The sequence below is a fragment of the Bactrocera latifrons genome, unplaced genomic scaffold, assembly GCF_001853355.1.
Source record: "Bactrocera latifrons isolate USDA-ARS-PBARC rearing strain unplaced genomic scaffold, ASM185335v1 scaffold_252, whole genome shotgun sequence".
Taxonomy (NCBI): domain Eukaryota; kingdom Metazoa; phylum Arthropoda; class Insecta; order Diptera; family Tephritidae; genus Bactrocera; species Bactrocera latifrons.
In genome coordinates, this window is record NW_017536097.1 from 162,578 (window position 1) to 179,663 (window position 17,086).

General features: G+C 32.3%; 1 protein-coding gene across 7 annotated transcripts; it reads right to left on the reverse strand.

Annotated features, from left to right (window-relative positions):
• Positions 1–466: 466 nt before the first annotated feature.
• Positions 467–16,688, reverse strand: LOC108969459 (voltage-dependent calcium channel subunit alpha-2/delta-3). 7 transcript variants are annotated; one of them, XM_018934186.1, is made up of 24 exons: positions 16,585–16,688; positions 16,432–16,513; positions 15,620–15,724; positions 15,221–15,488; positions 13,935–14,326; positions 12,757–13,206; positions 12,541–12,681; positions 12,359–12,442; positions 12,037–12,093; positions 9,775–9,855; positions 9,565–9,639; positions 9,380–9,487; positions 9,022–9,093; positions 8,755–8,957; positions 8,023–8,165; positions 7,035–7,088; positions 5,269–5,362; positions 3,791–3,838; positions 3,539–3,649; positions 2,685–2,803; positions 2,465–2,604; positions 2,075–2,299; positions 1,494–1,979; positions 467–1,415 (listed from the first exon to the last, which is right to left on the reverse strand). In XM_018934186.1, exons 1-24 carry the CDS (start codon positions 16,683–16,685, stop codon positions 1,329–1,331), a joined length of 3,726 nt encoding a protein of 1,241 aa, XP_018789731.1. In that variant the 5' UTR covers positions 16,686–16,688; the 3' UTR covers positions 467–1,328. The 7 variants fall into 7 exon arrangements, with proteins under 7 accessions (XP_018789731.1, XP_018789734.1, XP_018789733.1 ...); XM_018934189.1 differs by lacking the exon at positions 12,037–12,093; XM_018934188.1 differs by lacking the exon at positions 7,035–7,088.
• Positions 16,689–17,086: the final 398 nt, after the last annotated feature.

Sequence of the window (17,086 nt, forward strand, 5' to 3'; positions counted from 1 at the left end):
AAGCTCATCGTTGAATCCACTGCGATATTCGCCGTTACCAATGCGCAAAGGACGATAAATCTTCTGCAAAACCTTTCTATCGAACACTTCTAAGGCCGACTCATCAAATTATGTCATCAAAAAAGCAATATAACTGCATTTAAGATCGTAAGTGATTGGTTTCAGTAACTTAAAATGATTATGTGAGATATATATTAACTTTCCGGTTTTATCCGTTGCTTCTTAGAGTTCGGATTTGTTTGCGTGAAGCCTTATTACATAAGTAGTCGCACAAGAAAACCATAGAAAATTATTTCTTTCAAACAATGGACTTTATTTGAATTCTATATGTTTTTAATGTTCTTTTACAATTTATTAATATAATAAATAAGGTAATTAATTTTTTATAGCTTTCATATGAAATATATTTTCCAAGTTTTAATAATAGAAGCTTTAGCATATAGCTAAAATATTTTTTGACTTAGTTAATATATTTATAATTATTACCTTTATATTTGGTTATGTCTTCTGTTTTATTCATTTGAATTACCATTAGATCTTTGAAGAGTTGCAAACATATGCCTAGACATATGCCCAACATTTTTCAATATTCTGACTTTTATATAGCAATTACTCACGTAGATTTTGAAATATTAGGTGTTAGCTGTTATAAAACACATCTGAAAGAATATCTTTCAGTTAAGACGTGTAATTCGCTTTTATATTTTAAATTTATAAACAATGTGATGATTGAAATAGTTGAAGGATCTTTTTATTTCTTTTTCAAATGCAATTTAATAAATTTCTATATGTATATTGTTATAAGAGAYACTAATAAGGCTACTTATGACTACTTTATTCATTGTCGAAATTGTTCGCTCAATTGTATGTACATATGGGTTCTTGTATGAGTTTAATAGTTTTTAAAATTAATAAAGCAAATCATAGCAAAACAGCTCCAYAAGCCGCATTTACCAAGTTTTAATGTGATCTAATTTTATGCTATACAATAATTATAATACATATTTTTACAAACCTACAAACACATTTGCGTGTATTCACAATTTTTGGCTAATTGTTTTRGGGAAATATTATACATATGCACGTGATTGAACTGAGTGCTCGATTATTATTTAATCACCTTTGATGAATTGCAAAGCACATCTGCCTTGATAGTAATAAAGAATGCACTATATGTACCTATATAACATAATTGCTAAATATTATTGTTAGGTACCAGCGTTTCCTTGTATAGTATATTTAACCATGAGGAGAGCCAAAGACGAGATTAAGTTATATTTAACCCTTCACCGACTTGAATTGCAAATCGGAACATATTATTGTTTCAGTTATCGGCTCAACAATATACCAAGTATCAAAAGCATCACGTTAAGTTGTATGCTTCCTGCATTACCGCACAATTCTATTGTACTTTCCTAATTAAATAAACAACAAAAACAAATTAGTTAGTAATTTATTTTTTATTGATTTATTATATAAAATTTAGTACTTACATTTATATGCCTATTTATGCAACTGACGGGACGGACCCTTGAAAACTCACGATCGTTCTTATAGCAGGCGAATGTTTGATTCTTATCGAGCGGGTATGGAATGGGGGCTGGATTAACCGTCAACTGTATGGACGTATCTCGAGGGCATCGCTGATCGATTACCAACAATATCATATTACTATTAGGAATCGGCAGCACAACAAATGGCCGTTCACACGCATGAGCTGTCATATTGTAAACTACATTATCCTTTTCATTGTACATAAGATATAAGTGGCGTTGCATGTCGCACGATTTGAGCCGTGTGCGATGCAATGTCACCAAACGGATCCAGTCGGTGCTCTTCGCATTGCTTGGGTAGTCATTCATGTCTTCATCTATGTATGGGTCGATAAACTCGGCAATGGCCATATGGGTAAGTTGCACAATATACCACAACACCGTATGAAACAGCCATTTGAGCGCACGAAGGAGGTGAAAGAGAGGCTAAAGAAATTAAAATAATATCATATATGTATATGAGATATGCAAATTTGATTAAGTTTCAGTTTTTGTCACTATTATCTACACATATCACTTACGGATAGTAAGTTATTTGATCCGTTCATGTCACCGCTGGATTCGAAACAAACAGCTTGATAATCATACACAGTGACACGTTTGAAAACTTTCTCGTCCACTAAACGCGCCATAATACCACCGTTAATTTCTCCAAAGAACTTGCCCGTCTCTTGGCGATATGGAGAGATAATTATAAAACCATTGTTATCAATAACGTAGCATTCCCGATCCTCAACAGCACATCCCTACAAAAAAATTATTATAATTAGAATACATGAATTTGTTTTTAAGTTTTCCTTGTAGCAATTGGATTATTTTGTATTTAAATGTGGGAGACATAACTTTCTTAAATATTTACAGAGCGGAAGCAAGTTGAACCAAACCGTTGGCCTTTTTTTTAATTTACTTACATTGCCTGTAATATTTCGGAAAAGCTTCTCCAGTGCAGAATGATGAAACTGAAATCCTACAACGGCGGCAGGTGCGAATTTGGCACCTTCAGTGTGGAAGACTGCGTTGCTTGCCGTCACTGTAATTTCCTCTGCAAGATCTAACCAAAAATTGTTCTCAAATAAATTAAAAAAAAAAAAAWAGGAAATTGAAAATTGAAAATATAGATAAATTGATTACCTCCTGCATCGAATGGCACCGAGTAGACAAAACTATCCTTGTGCACAAAATGCTGATCTACTGCGCGTTTGTACCACATCTCGTCAATGGCATGTTTATTTTGTTCGCTAAAAGTCTCGCTAAATCCATTAAAAATAACAATACATTTTAATTTGATTAAGGTGCTGATAGAATATGTTATATTTTATTAGGCTTCTTTAATATAAACTGAAACAAGTAAGTCTGGGTACAACCGAACATTTTATRCTCTTGCAACTTGCAAGAATCAAAGACAGGGAAACAACTTAAGGTGTAAAATGTGAACCAGAGGATCGGAATTCCAGAAATATTGTATGTATGTGCATATACTATTTATAACTCAAACATTGACCGACATATTCGGCATAAATCATTATATGTAGTTTATGGGAGTTGGGGTAGTTCCGAACCGATTTTATCTATTAACTATTATCATGACACTTTGGCTAGTTTTCACTAAGGTACCTCACATACCATCACCATAAATCAGTCGAATATTCGAAAATCCTGATATTAGTTATATAAGAGCTAGCTTAAGATAGGCCGATTCATGTCCTTTTAAATAGCAGGGAACATTGGCAATACTTTGAGTTGAATCAAAAAATATAATATAAATCGTTATCAAGTTTGTACATACAAGAAAATTTTATTAAAAAAAAAAATAATAAATTTTTTTGTCGAATTAAGAAGTTAATATCGCCACGAAAACTTCAAAATTTTTCACACGTCTCACGTCAACTAAGAAGAGATATTGAAAACTAATGAGCGGTTTTTCCAAAATTTTCGGTTTTCTTTTGTAGACTAAATAACTATTGAAACACCCTATAGGACCTTACCCAGTACCAGCTTCTTCGGCCATATTGGAATGAAACTCTTGCCATCGTGTTAAACCGCTGTGTGTTGCCAGAAATGCCACTGTTATACCGAATCGTTGTTTGAATTCATTTCTGTTGAATAGAATCCCATTAGATAGTTGTCCAAATCAAAGGTACTTTAGAATATATGAACATATGTACATATATTATTATAAAAAATATATAAATATATACATAGCTATGATTGTAATTCTATTTTATTCAATATGTTACCTTGGCAACAAACCCATTAGAACGGCTATTGGGCTTGAAGCGCTTGTGCTAATCCAGACATATTTTAATAGTTAGATATGTACATATTATATAAATATAATAAGGTGGAAGAAATGTGAACTCGTGTATAAATAAAAAATTAAAAACCACATAGAAAACGGAGGAAAGACATTTTTTGCAGAGAAAAAGAAACACAGTAATTTAAACGGACTATGTATTTATGTTTATAACGGTGCATGTAACATACTGGAAGTAGGTAAATGTCTGTGTGTTTTTATATACCATTGTCATTTTGTTGATTATGTATGTCAAAATCGTTGTGATAAATAATATCTCAAAGAGCGTTCAACCAATAAATATCTTAAAAATATGCTGTATAAAATACTGTATGTGTAAATATTGTATAATCCATAAGCTCATAGAGATTTACGTACTATTATTGTATTTTTTATGAAAATAAGTCGAATTTAACGTTAAAAGAAAGGGATATTCTGTCTCGTAAATTTCTTTCACTTTCAATTTGYTGGGGCTAGATTTAGAAGAGGGCACAATAGACCCAAGGTCCCTTTGCATTCCTCGTTTATCAATCAATTAATCWAAATCTATAGTTATGATCATTAAGTGATTAAGTCTTGAATTGTGTAGAATTAATTTTTTGGTTCAACAGTCCGCATTATCTGCGTCTCCTCAAAATTAAATATAAAATCACTATTTTAATTTGCCTCACATTATTTAACAAATAGAATAAATAATGAATCTGACATTTTTAACTTAGCATAGCCGTTCATTGCTCTAAGGGGCCAATAGGGTATCTGGCCTGTATTTTTTTTTACTTTTTTTTTCATAGATATTTAAAAAAAATATTTATTCTAGAATAGAACTGTTTTCACATATCATGAGGTATATCGTGAAGTGTATAAACAAATTTTTTTGAAATGCTTTGATGACATCTCCTGGGAGAAATGGTTGGGTGAATGAGATGCGTTTTTCACTGGCGGACACGTGTTCTCATGTTTGGAGCATCTGAAACAGAAAATCCCAATTTATTCTTAAAAAATATGTGAACGGTTATTATCCCTCCTAGAATCATGAAAAAATGATAAATAAAAAAGTAATTAACACCTTTTTTAATTTTTCCCCATGTTTTTTTAACGTAAATTTTGTCATAACATTGATACGATAGCCAGGCGTTTTGTGGACATTTAAAAAAAATTAAGCAAATCGGTTAAGTAGTTCGAACGAAATAATGTCCGCCAGTTTAAAAAAGTGAGCGGTATTATTATTTTTGAGCCTTTTTCGTAACCTTGAAATGGTAAAGTGGGTTTCTACATTAATTCTAAGAGTATAAGGGAACAGGAAATGCAAAAAAAAAGACAAATTTTGAAAAAAGATAACCCTACTGACCCCTTAAGACCTTATAGCATATAGCAATCATTTTGATTATTTCATTTCAATTTCAGAGCRATTGAGCCTCTTACCCTTTGTCATCCTTGGAATTGAAGCTGGTATTTTTCGAAAACCATTCGGTAACCCGTGCATCAAAAACAAGTGATTGCATGAGTTGACGATCACCTGGAATAAATACATAAATTGAATACAGCTTTAAAGATGATTTCTCACTTGATAAAGGGTTTTATTGAGTTAAGTACGCACATATTTGGGTGTGACAGATTAAGTTTATTAACAAAACTACACATACTTTTACTTTATGAACTGTTGAAAAAGGGCAAAAGTTTTTATACAGTGAAATTCGACTTTGCAACTTACAGTATAGTGAGTACTTCTTCAAGATTAAATACATATGCAAATACCATATATAGTATGCGATCATAATTGGGTTTTTTTGCAAATATTAAATCGTCATTGGTGCAGGTGAAAAATAAAAGGATTTAGGTGTGGTAAAGTTTTTTTTATTCAAAATAAATRTGAAATTTATGAATGTGACTTCGGTAGTGAATTTACTCTGTGTAGCATGCAAAACACTCGTATATTGGCAACTCCTCAGCTAACAATATTAGGCTTTCGAGATTTTTCGATTTCAGTAACAATAATAGTAACTAAAGATATTCAGTAGAATGATAATAAAGTAATACTTAAATTWAAAAAAAAAAWTTAAAGTTGAATAGGGTTGCAGGTTTTTGGARATTACGTATACATTTTTTTTGGAAGTATGTATGGTACATACATCTATACCATTCATATCGTGATAATACACCACTAGAGTTGTATCCATAAATTACTTATTATTGGGTACTTGAAAAAGGCGTTTCGTATTTTGTCAGTAGATGTYGTTGCTGTTGGATGAAAATTTGTTTAAATATAAAAAAATATTGTCATAATAAAACTATCTCCATGAGTTTTATTCGGGCTSTAAGCCAGGGGAAGAACTATTCGCAGGTGAGAATGAAAACTGGACCAATTTGCATGAATTCGGCTTTGTGTTCCTATAACATCTATGGTATTCCTCGGTTCTGGCCTCCCTGTTCTCATTGYCTTACTTCAATAGAAAACTCGCCGGAAAAACTTTTTCGAAAGCGAAAGGCAAATTGTACTGCAAAGTTTCGCAAATTTGGCATTTGAATATGGCAGCTATTTTGTAGCTTATAGCATGATTGTCTTGAAATACAACTCCATATCGGAACTTTCTCATAACTCCTTAGTCAACCTTTTAAAATAAAATCTTGGTAAATCAATGCAATATTTATACAAATATAATAAGAAGAGATCTCTCTGGTTTAATGATTTTTTTTAATAAAACAATGTTTAAAATCGTATTGCTGCTATTTGGTACTTATTTGTACTTATAAAAACATGCATTTTTTCAAGACAATTACGATATCACAGCGGATATACTCTTAGGTTATGGAAAATCTGAATTGGCCACAATTAAAGAATTGTCTTGGAACAGTTGTTCCGATTAACTACCACCGTTTGTGTGTAAAATAAAAAATTAATAAATAATACATACATTCATGTTTGTGCATAGTTATCATAAATATGTGAAAATGTTTGTGGGATGTTGGAATTAAAACTATTAAATGAAATATTTGCTACGAGTATGTGCTCTTGTGTGAATGCTCGGGGCGTATTGAAAAATTTACTTACAAGAATGAATATGCGATTATTTAGTGGGTGCTTTTTAGTGAACTTTGCGATATAACTAAAAAAAAACGTTACTTTACATATTTAATTGTTTTTTTTTTACGAGCAATTACAAACAGAATCGAAACGAAATTTTACTCACAATAGTAACTTTCTTTATCATTTATGGATGGTATGCGCCCGGAAGATGTGTTAGCTGTGGATTTGCATTTACATATGTAAATTATGATCATTGCGATAAAAAGTTGTATACGAAAAACTTAACATGAAGAACAAACATACACACTTAAGAAAATGTATGCCTACTTGTCTATATGCGTGATTTTACCTAATTTTACTTAAAATGTTTTACCCAATGTTTCATGAAAAGTTATATGTACATATACTTGTAGAGACTATTTGTGAATTCAAACGATCCACGTAGGAACATTTTATTGGGTAGTCGAAAAAGTATTTTCATATTTCTAATCAAATCAAATATTATGTGCGAAACAAAAAAATCTAAAAAGCTCTCATATTCGAAAACTGCTAAATATGAACGAATTTCTAACATTTGAAGAGAACAGCAACACTTTTAATGCTGAGTTTCGTGTCGACACCTTAATTTGTATTTGTTATTTATTGTAGAGTAGAAGGATCTGACAGTATTCAATCAAAAGTAGACATGGGAAGAGGGTCAATATTTTCACAACTAGCTAAAAGCTCGTAAAGATAGTACTATGTATCAAATTTCACCCAAGAGTAAACGGTATCGGAAGTGTGTATTTTTCGCGTCATCTAAATCTAGCATTATTCCGTTAAATTACTTTCGTTGAATTATTATTTTTAATTGCATCAATTAAACTGCACCCAGTACCCTTAAAACTGCATATTCCACTCCATTGTTAAAATTTTTAACTTTGAAAGTTGAACATTTTACGATTTAGTGAACAATAGTGATTACTGGGCATGATAACAGCACACATAGGAGGAATATGTGTAAATAACCTACTTCTACCTCTCGAAATTCATGTTCCAATAATCAAATTAAGTAAATTTTGTCTATAGTTAAACTGGGCGCGAAGAACGAGCACATTTAGTATTATGTATTGAATTTTAATTTCAATTTCTTTTTAAATTAATTTACTTACAAAATAAAAGGGCTGCGTGTTCCGGTGGTACCGCACTTCTACTTAGTGGCCACCTCCAACCAGGCTGTGACATTTTATTCAAAAACCAAACCAGCTCTTCTTCTGGTGTTGTAAAAGTTTTGTTGTTGTGCTTGCAATACAACCTAAAAATAAATCAAATAAAAATTTTGTGTAAATTTGTGTACTTTGCGGGGACCTTGTTAACTTTTAAAATGCTCTTATTAACGTAATGTTTTTATATTCTGAACAGGGTATATTAAGTTTGTCATAAAGTTTGTAAGCGAAGAAGGAAGCGTCGGAGCCCCTATAAAGTATATACTATATATAAATGATAAGTATGTTGAGCTGAGTCGATTTAGCCATGTCTGTCCATCGATCTGTCCGTATATATATTTGTAAGCATCATATTCTCGTTAAGAAGATGCTCATTTGTTTGAACTGCCGATATCGGACCACTATAACATATAGTTGCCATACAAACTGAACGATCGGCATCAAGTTCTTGTATGGAAAACTTTCACACTTGACGTGGTATCTTTACGAAATTTGACATGGATTACTGCTTAAGGTAATAATATAATATCTGAAAAAATTGTTCAGATCGGATTACTATAGCATATAGCTTCCATACAAATTGGACACATATTTACTAAAAGAAATACCCCTGTGAAGGGTATATTAGCTTTGGTTCAGCCGAAGTTAACGTTTTTTCTTGTTTTTTGTCTGACTTACCATGTTGGATGAATTTTCCAGCGTTTGCCACCAAAGTAGTTTAACAAGTTTTCACCTTTAATATTCATGCGGTGTATTTCATTTTCTGCTCTTATGGAAAGGCGATGTACGCCGTATTGCTCAGGATATGTAATTACAAGAGTAAACGGCGTATTAGGTATCGCTCTCCAATAATATTGACGTTTAATGCGAGCAACCCGTTTCTAAGGTGAAATTAAACAGATGTAAGTAGGGAGATGAGTAAAGTTTTCTTATATGTTTACTCACCATTTCGTCAAAGTGATTTTTTACCAACATCCACTTACTACCAGTTGATTGATTTATTATCGAATCACGAATCTGTGATATTTAARAAAGTTAATAATTGCATATATAAAGAGTGTTCAAAACTCTGTAAGTTGGCATTCAGACGTGAAATCTTTTGTTGCTCATTAGGTGGCAATGGATGATCTCTTGATTTCGTCATTTCCGTTCACATGGATCATTTTCAGCATTCCTCTTTATATAATTTACTCAAAGTCGTATACCACTTATAATCTAACATCACGTGGTATTTATTTTTATGCGTTGCCGCAACAAAAGTTTCTTTGTCTGAATGTGCTTATACATATTGTTATTTAAATACCGTTAGTAGTACGGGATTGAAATCTCTCGGTGCTCGATCATCGTCCAATAGCTCAACTTCAATCATATCTACGCTGTTATATGCTGGTTTTAAAATATTGCCTTGAAACTAAAAGTGTAAAAAACGGAATTATGGGGACTTGCTCWTTCCCTGTTAATAGTACTTGTCAATCATTTAGAACTTACAATTGGACGAAAATCAGGATGGAATAGGATGTAGCCATTATTTGTCACAATAAATGCATAGCCATTGACACCCAGCTGTAATCAAATGGGCGCGTATTAGTTTACCAATTTCAAATACAATTTTTATATTCAAATATCAAATATTGTACAATATTCAATAAAAATAAATTATATGTATATAAGGTCAACTTCGTATCTTTACACACTTACCAAAAACGGGGAGAGCATTCTCTTTATGTCTCTTATAGGTACATCCGTGCCTGCGACACCCAATAGATTGGCGATTTTTGTCTAAGGATATATGTATTTGCAATAAAGTGAGTCATAGAGAATATAAGTAAATAACGGATGTTCAGCCTACTCCAACTATTATTTGTATGAATAACAACAGGGAAATCAATCTACTTTAGATAAATAGGTATGTTTGCACATAAGAGTTGCGCAATTTCGATTATATAAATCCACAGAAATTACCGTAAATATTTTGTTTAAATTATGTAATTTATTTCAACTATTAAATTCAATTTAGTGGATAACACACATTGACTTTTTACTCAATCTTTTATACTTGTCACAATAAACAAATTACTACCAATTAATAAATTACGATCAATGAAATAAGTATTTCGTCTTTCTCTACGTACTAATTTGACTTTAATATTTAATACTTTGTATATGTATAAATGTTTAATTAATTTTTGTGGTAATATTTGAAGCAATCAGTAAAATTATMGCCGCAAAATCTAAAACTATCAAAAAACTCAAGCATAGAAAACTAAACTAATATTACTTATTACATAACCTAGATTGCAAGCTACTTAATATGGTTTAACATGAATAGAAGCCATCACAGTAGGCCGGAATAGTAAATATATGAAGTMAAATTTTGTTTGCAGCATCTAAGTAAACCTTTGTCATATTAAACCTTCGTAAAAAATTTCGTTTCATAAATATATTAGATTGTCAAATATCTCCCTTCTGCCCAATCTTTTGACTATTCAGAGCGGGTGAAAATGACATCATGTATAAATCAGCCGGCGGAAGACCTGTGACGACAAATTCCGATCAAATCAAGGAAAAAAATCTTTTGGACTGAAACAACGATTGCGATATGCTGCTGAAACGGAACGAACYCGACCCATTTTTGAAGCGGATGGTGACTTGCGACGAAAAATGGATCACATACGACAATATCAAGCGAAAACAGTCGTGGTCGAATGCCGGTGAATCGTTCCAACAGTGACCAAGCCGGGATTGACGGCCAGAAAGGTATTGCTGTGTGTTTGGTGGGATTGGAAAGGAATCATCCRCTATGAGCTGCTCCTATATGGCCAGACGCTTAATTGTCTCATCTGCTGCGAACAACTGGACCACTTGAAGCAGGCGATCCACCAGAAGCGCCCAGAATTGACCAACAGGAAGAGTGTAGTATTCCACCAGGACAACGCCACATGCCTACGCCCGGACATAGTGAGTAGTGATTATCAAATGTTCTTGTCCATGGCGAACGCCCTTGTTGGTGTAAAGTTGAACTCAAAAGAGGCTTGTGAAAAGTGGCTGTCCGAGTTCTTCGGAAATAAGGAGGGGCTTCTACGGTCACTGTATCACTTTTTATAAAGCATTGAATAAAGAGCAAAAAAGGGATATATTTGAGAACCCATTATTTTAAATTGAGTACACAACTCATCAAATTATGAGTTTAACCATTTAATGGTTTTTATTTGACCACTTGCTTAGTAAATAATTACATATAACAAGGGTATACATTAACATATTGCACCACGAGCTTACGCAGGCACTAGTCGTGGCCTAAGCTCCTCTTGTCACCAAAGTTATTAAAGTAATTAATTCAAAAAATTCAGAAGTGTTGCATTAGTAATTGTAAATTAGTACGAGTCCAGCGGTGAGATAAAGGCGTTTGAATGGTAAATTAGGTATAGGCTTAAATCATTATCTTATGATTTCCTACTTCTGTGTTTATATTATATTTGTTATTTCGATTTATGTACGTACAACACCATTGTTTAAATATAAAAGAATGAAAGCAAGGCAAGAAACGTGTAATAATTAAAATATTCTACCGTATTAATATTGAGAAAGATAATAACTGTTGTGTCCCAAGTTCCTCTTGCTCTCACGATGATTACTTTGTATAGACTTKTATCTTGCTTATATTGGTTATGGCTTATAAAATTGTAATGTATAGTTGACAAGACAGTACATATATGTGTATGTATGTATTTAATTGGTTCATTCTACAAGAAAATTTGGTACAAATTTACCAAAATTTTAACACTAGCTAAGTATGTATGTATATACGTATATATGTTATATGTTAATATTGAATTCAGTTAATGTTTATTAAACATAAAACGAAACAATAATTGGTTTACGCTAACTTGGAACTTAGCAACGGATTTTTTACTACGCGATACTAATCACAATTTGTTGGTTTTTTATCACTCTAGGTACCTCACGAGTTTGCAATTCCCACAGCGCCTCATTTATTAAAACCTCTTCGGTGATATTCTGTTTGTGTAATATTCGATTGGTTGTTGATTAGTATATGCAATAGGTAAATAGTATTATGTGCTTACATATGCGCATATGCATATGCAATATAGTATGTATAAGTAAATGTTTTAAGGTAATAATAAATATTTGACTATTGACTTTTCGAAATTAAATTTTCAATTTACCACTTTTGAGTATATGTTTTTATTAATTAGAAAATTAGAATTGAATCTCGGCAGATTAACCAATCTTAATAACTGTAAATTATGAAGATACTTACAGCATTCATACGCCGATCATAAACTGGCATGGAAACGGTGGTCATAAATTGATACACATCCGATTCGAGTGGCTGATTCCAGGCCTTCGATATTCACATATAAATTTAAATAAAAATAGTTATAAATTATTATAGAACAWGTGTTCAAAGAGTATGTAATAAATGTTTATTTCTTGAAATACCGCTTTGTTGCGAAGATAGATGCGTTTGTGTACTTCATTTGGCTCCAGCATGCGGTAGCCTTCCCGACGAAACTCTAAAACATCTTCGCGTTGATCGTCGCATTGCTTCACCTCCCACATCCAATCTGATATTTTCGGATCCTTAAATCATCGTAACATTTATGTAGTAAGCCGTTTTTAGAGCTATTATTTTTATGAATTTTAACCCAGACTTACAATAACATCGGCATATACTTGTGTCCACACAACAGGATGATCATGTTTACCTAGTACCAGAGGTCGGGCCATCACTGGTATATAATTAAGAACCATCTCGCGGACTTCGGCCATATCGCTYAGGTGTACGTAATAACCCTGATTTTCACAAGCCATCCACTTAATGTCCTTGACATCTGCAACTTCCTTGCCAATTAGATAAGTGAAAACGCGTACCGGCTTAAATGGTAGGTCACGCCAATTATATTGCTCGAAAACTTCTTCATAGGCAAAAGGTGCRCCATCACTGACAATCATAATGGCTTGATTGCATTGCGCGCCACGTTGTTCCGTACGAAATAATTCTAAAACTTCGAAAGCTTTCGTCAATGCAGCGGTGAAATTGGCAATGTTGCCAATTGTTATAGAGTCAACACCTTCCATGAGCTCCCGAATATTGCCAAGATTCGCCTGATGATCAGTGAAGGAATGATAAATGAAAATTTAGTGTGGGTGGAGTGTAGATGTGAGAGATGAGGTGTCTAAATTAATAAAAAAAAATATTTTCAGGAAATCAATAACGAAAAATTTTACGGCAAAACTTAAAAAAAAAGAATCGGTATATTCAGCTTTGTCGTGGTTTCTACTATTCTAAAAGATATATTTTATAAGATTTTAAATCTGAATATTGTCTCTTATGGAATCTATATGCATACCATCTAAATAAATTCGTTTGCAAATTTGAATTTAATACATTAAGTAGACCTAACTGGACAGGACAACTAAAATCGAGTTTCCGTCTGATCTACTAACTACAGACAGACAGATGATAAGACAGTAAATAATTAAAATTGTACAATAAAAAGTACATATTACTTAATCATCGGGTTGCGGGTGTAAAACAATTTTTACCAATTATTGGTATTTTGTTAATTTATTTCGGATATCATGTTTATTGTTAAAGTCAACCGAATATACGGAAATCCGTGTTTTCTATGTATCGATTTTGTTTTTGGTTTGTACAAATTCAGTTTATTGAAACAGAAAATAAGTAATTCTAGCAATTGATATTCTGAGCCCTTTCTGTCTTCAAATATTTTATAAGAAAACCTACAGATATAACATTTAATAAGTTATGAAAATAAARTATGTGCGATTTGTAAAAATACATAACAATTAATAAGAATAAAAATCAATACTTGAACTAGTGTCTCCTCAAAACATTTGACGGCTGGCTCTACAGTTTTCCCAAAGGTGAAGATGTTCACAAAGTCATTGGTACCCAACGTATCAAGTATTGTATTCACAACCTTCTTTGCGATATCTAGCCTCTGTCCTTTCATAGAGCCCGAGCTGTCCAATAAAATGATGATATCCTTGGGGCTTGTCGCTGCCTCCATATACCATGAACGCAGTCGGCAATCATACAAATCGACTGGTTTAGCTTTCCACTTGGCTGCCGGGAATTGGCGCATGAAACCAGTCGAGCTGCCATAAAATTGCCACGACAATGTTGGATCGTTTTTGTAATTATCACGAAATATTTGATCTAAATTCTCCGACCATTGAATGGACTTGATGACTTCCTTGGCTAATTTAATTTCCAGATTTGMATTTTTTTTGTGACAAGTGTATGTATATATAATTGTTGATGAATGTGATACAAAAACGTGTGTTGCAATTTATAATTTTTATGGGAAGAGAAGTTTAGATTTTGTTAAATTTTAGTTCCGTGTTTCATAATTAAAAAAAAGGAATAGAAAATAACAGATGATGAAATTGTAGTAAATGATATTAGCGTCGTGTTCGTGTTTTGATGTCTTCAACATTGTTTTTGTCAATAACTACAATTATTGATATGTTAGAAGGAATACATATTTAAATTTAATGAGCGAATTTGTAGTTAGCTATAGGTCGATAGCATGATTCTGAAGTCACCTTTAGCAGTTACTTATTAACAATTATGAATTAACTTTCTTGAAATTGTATTCMATWTTCTTAATAGTTATCTACTGCTTCWAATAATTTATTACTTATGTAAAATGTACAAAAGCAGGTGAATCATAAGTACATATGTATAYATATGTAAGTGATATTTCTTTGTGTCAATATGGTTAACTGTAAACAGTAAACGTTCAAGAGTTCAGTCGTTCCTTAATGCATTTGTGTGTTGACTACAGACTTGCTTTCAACTTTGGTCAGAATCATTTACACAGTCACTTTGGCGCATTAGAAAGCTTTTAAAACTTTCACATAAACATATAAAGGCGTTAAGGTACAGCATGAGCACGAAATGTGTCTGCGCAAGATATCCTGACGAAATTGTTTTCATTTTTGATCGCAAGTATACTTTTAGCAATACACTACCATAAGTTTTGTATTCGAAAAAGCTTGAATAATTCGGAAAAGTGTTCGTGGCTCATGAGTAAATGCACATAAAATGTAGAAATAAAAAAAAAACCAATTGTGGTAAGGGAAATCAAACCTCGATCGAAAACGTTTAAGGGCACATGCACTGAACTGACGCTCAGATTAACTGGCGTATTGAAAAATTCAGCTTTCGGTGTTAGAACAATCTCTTTGGGTGGTACAAAAATGTGTGGTTCGCCCATATCATCCAGCTCACGAGGCGCAGGGGTTGGTATTGGATCGTCAGGTTCTCTCATATCTTTAGCACTATAATAGGAAAAATATAGATCCTCCTTTTCGTTCTGGTGCGACAACGCAGTGTTTTCCGCTGTATCCATTATTCGCTTGAAATAATAACATTCTAYTAGATTTGACAAACTCGTATTCATTCATACATACATATGTACATATATGCATGTGTATATTGAGTTAATTACAATGTATATAATATACATACATATATATTCTTTCTTACCCGCACTGCACTTATTTTTAAATCCATCATCATTTTTATATCGTGTGCCATATTTTCGACGATTTTGGCTCCTGATCGCGATACTACTTGTGCTTCCTTAAAACTCTTTGTAAAGACAATAAAATATATTTGAAATATTTACGTAAGTTTAAAAATATTAAATAGCTCTCTACAATTGAACATAATGTTTGCATGTTCGTATAACTTATTGCTATGATTTTAAAAAAGATTTCACAACTCCTAAGGTTTAATGATTCCTTTTGTGTAATTTTCAATCATCACATATGTATCTTGAAAAGACCAAATGCTTGTCATTTGTACAATTTGTTATTCCAGATACGATATTTTTTTAAATAAAGTTACTTTTCACGTTTTCTTATCCGTGAATAAAGTGCTGTGTATAAAATGTATAATCAATAGAAGGTTTGCTTTTAATTCTYGAACCATTGAACCGATCTGAAATCTCGGTTTGTCAACCTAATTTAAAATTGCAAAAGCGGTTTGAAGCACAAACCGAAGACTTCCTCGAATTATTTTCTTATAAATTTAGTTTCATACGAACAATAATATTTATGAAAAAAATATTATATTCGATTTAAAGGGAGGAATATCTAAAATGGAAATTTATTGAAAATGGAAGAAATAAGAAAATGTTCTAAAATCTTACTATGAAAAGCAACCCACAGAGCACACAATCTCTATAAATTACTAATGGCATCGTCAATGAGCAATTAACCCACTTTCTTTTGGCAAACTTTATTTGTAAAATCAATACTTTAATGGTCATAATCTTAGATGCAACATCTGTTTACCTCTTGAACTTCTTTTCTTCTCGTGATAAAGTCACCCAAATGGAACAATTCCATGCCCAATTTATCAGCCCAGGAATTGGCACTGTGTTGAAATTAAAATGTGTTATTAAAGATGAGTTCGAAACAAACATTGAACGGATAAAATGCACTCACAGGTTGTAATTGATTTTTTCTCCTGGTGCAAAGTTAGCACCGTTAGGGTATAACACAAAAAAACATATTAATATATAATTAATACCCGTTTTGCACATCATTTTTCGTTTAAATTAATTAGTTAATTTTGTGCTTTGAGCTGTATTTGAAAAAATCAGCAAGTAAACGATTTTTTTTTTTCATAGGAATCCGCCACTCTGTTATTGAATATTACAAAAATAGTTGGTTATTACCGCWGGGAAGAGTTGAATCATTTTTAATGTGTAGATAATTGTTTCAGCTACAGTAATAGTTATAAAATTAACGCCCTATTTCTATTTATGCGATATATTTAAATAATTTTATAAAAAAAATTTTCTAAGAAAATTTGTGTCTACACCGTTTTCCACAAAATTTACGAATATTTGCGAGATTAGTGAGTTCATCAATTTAAAGCTATGCGTTACAAAAGGAAAAATAGATTTCGACAGGAGCTCATCCGGTGTAACGTTTCTAATGGAGC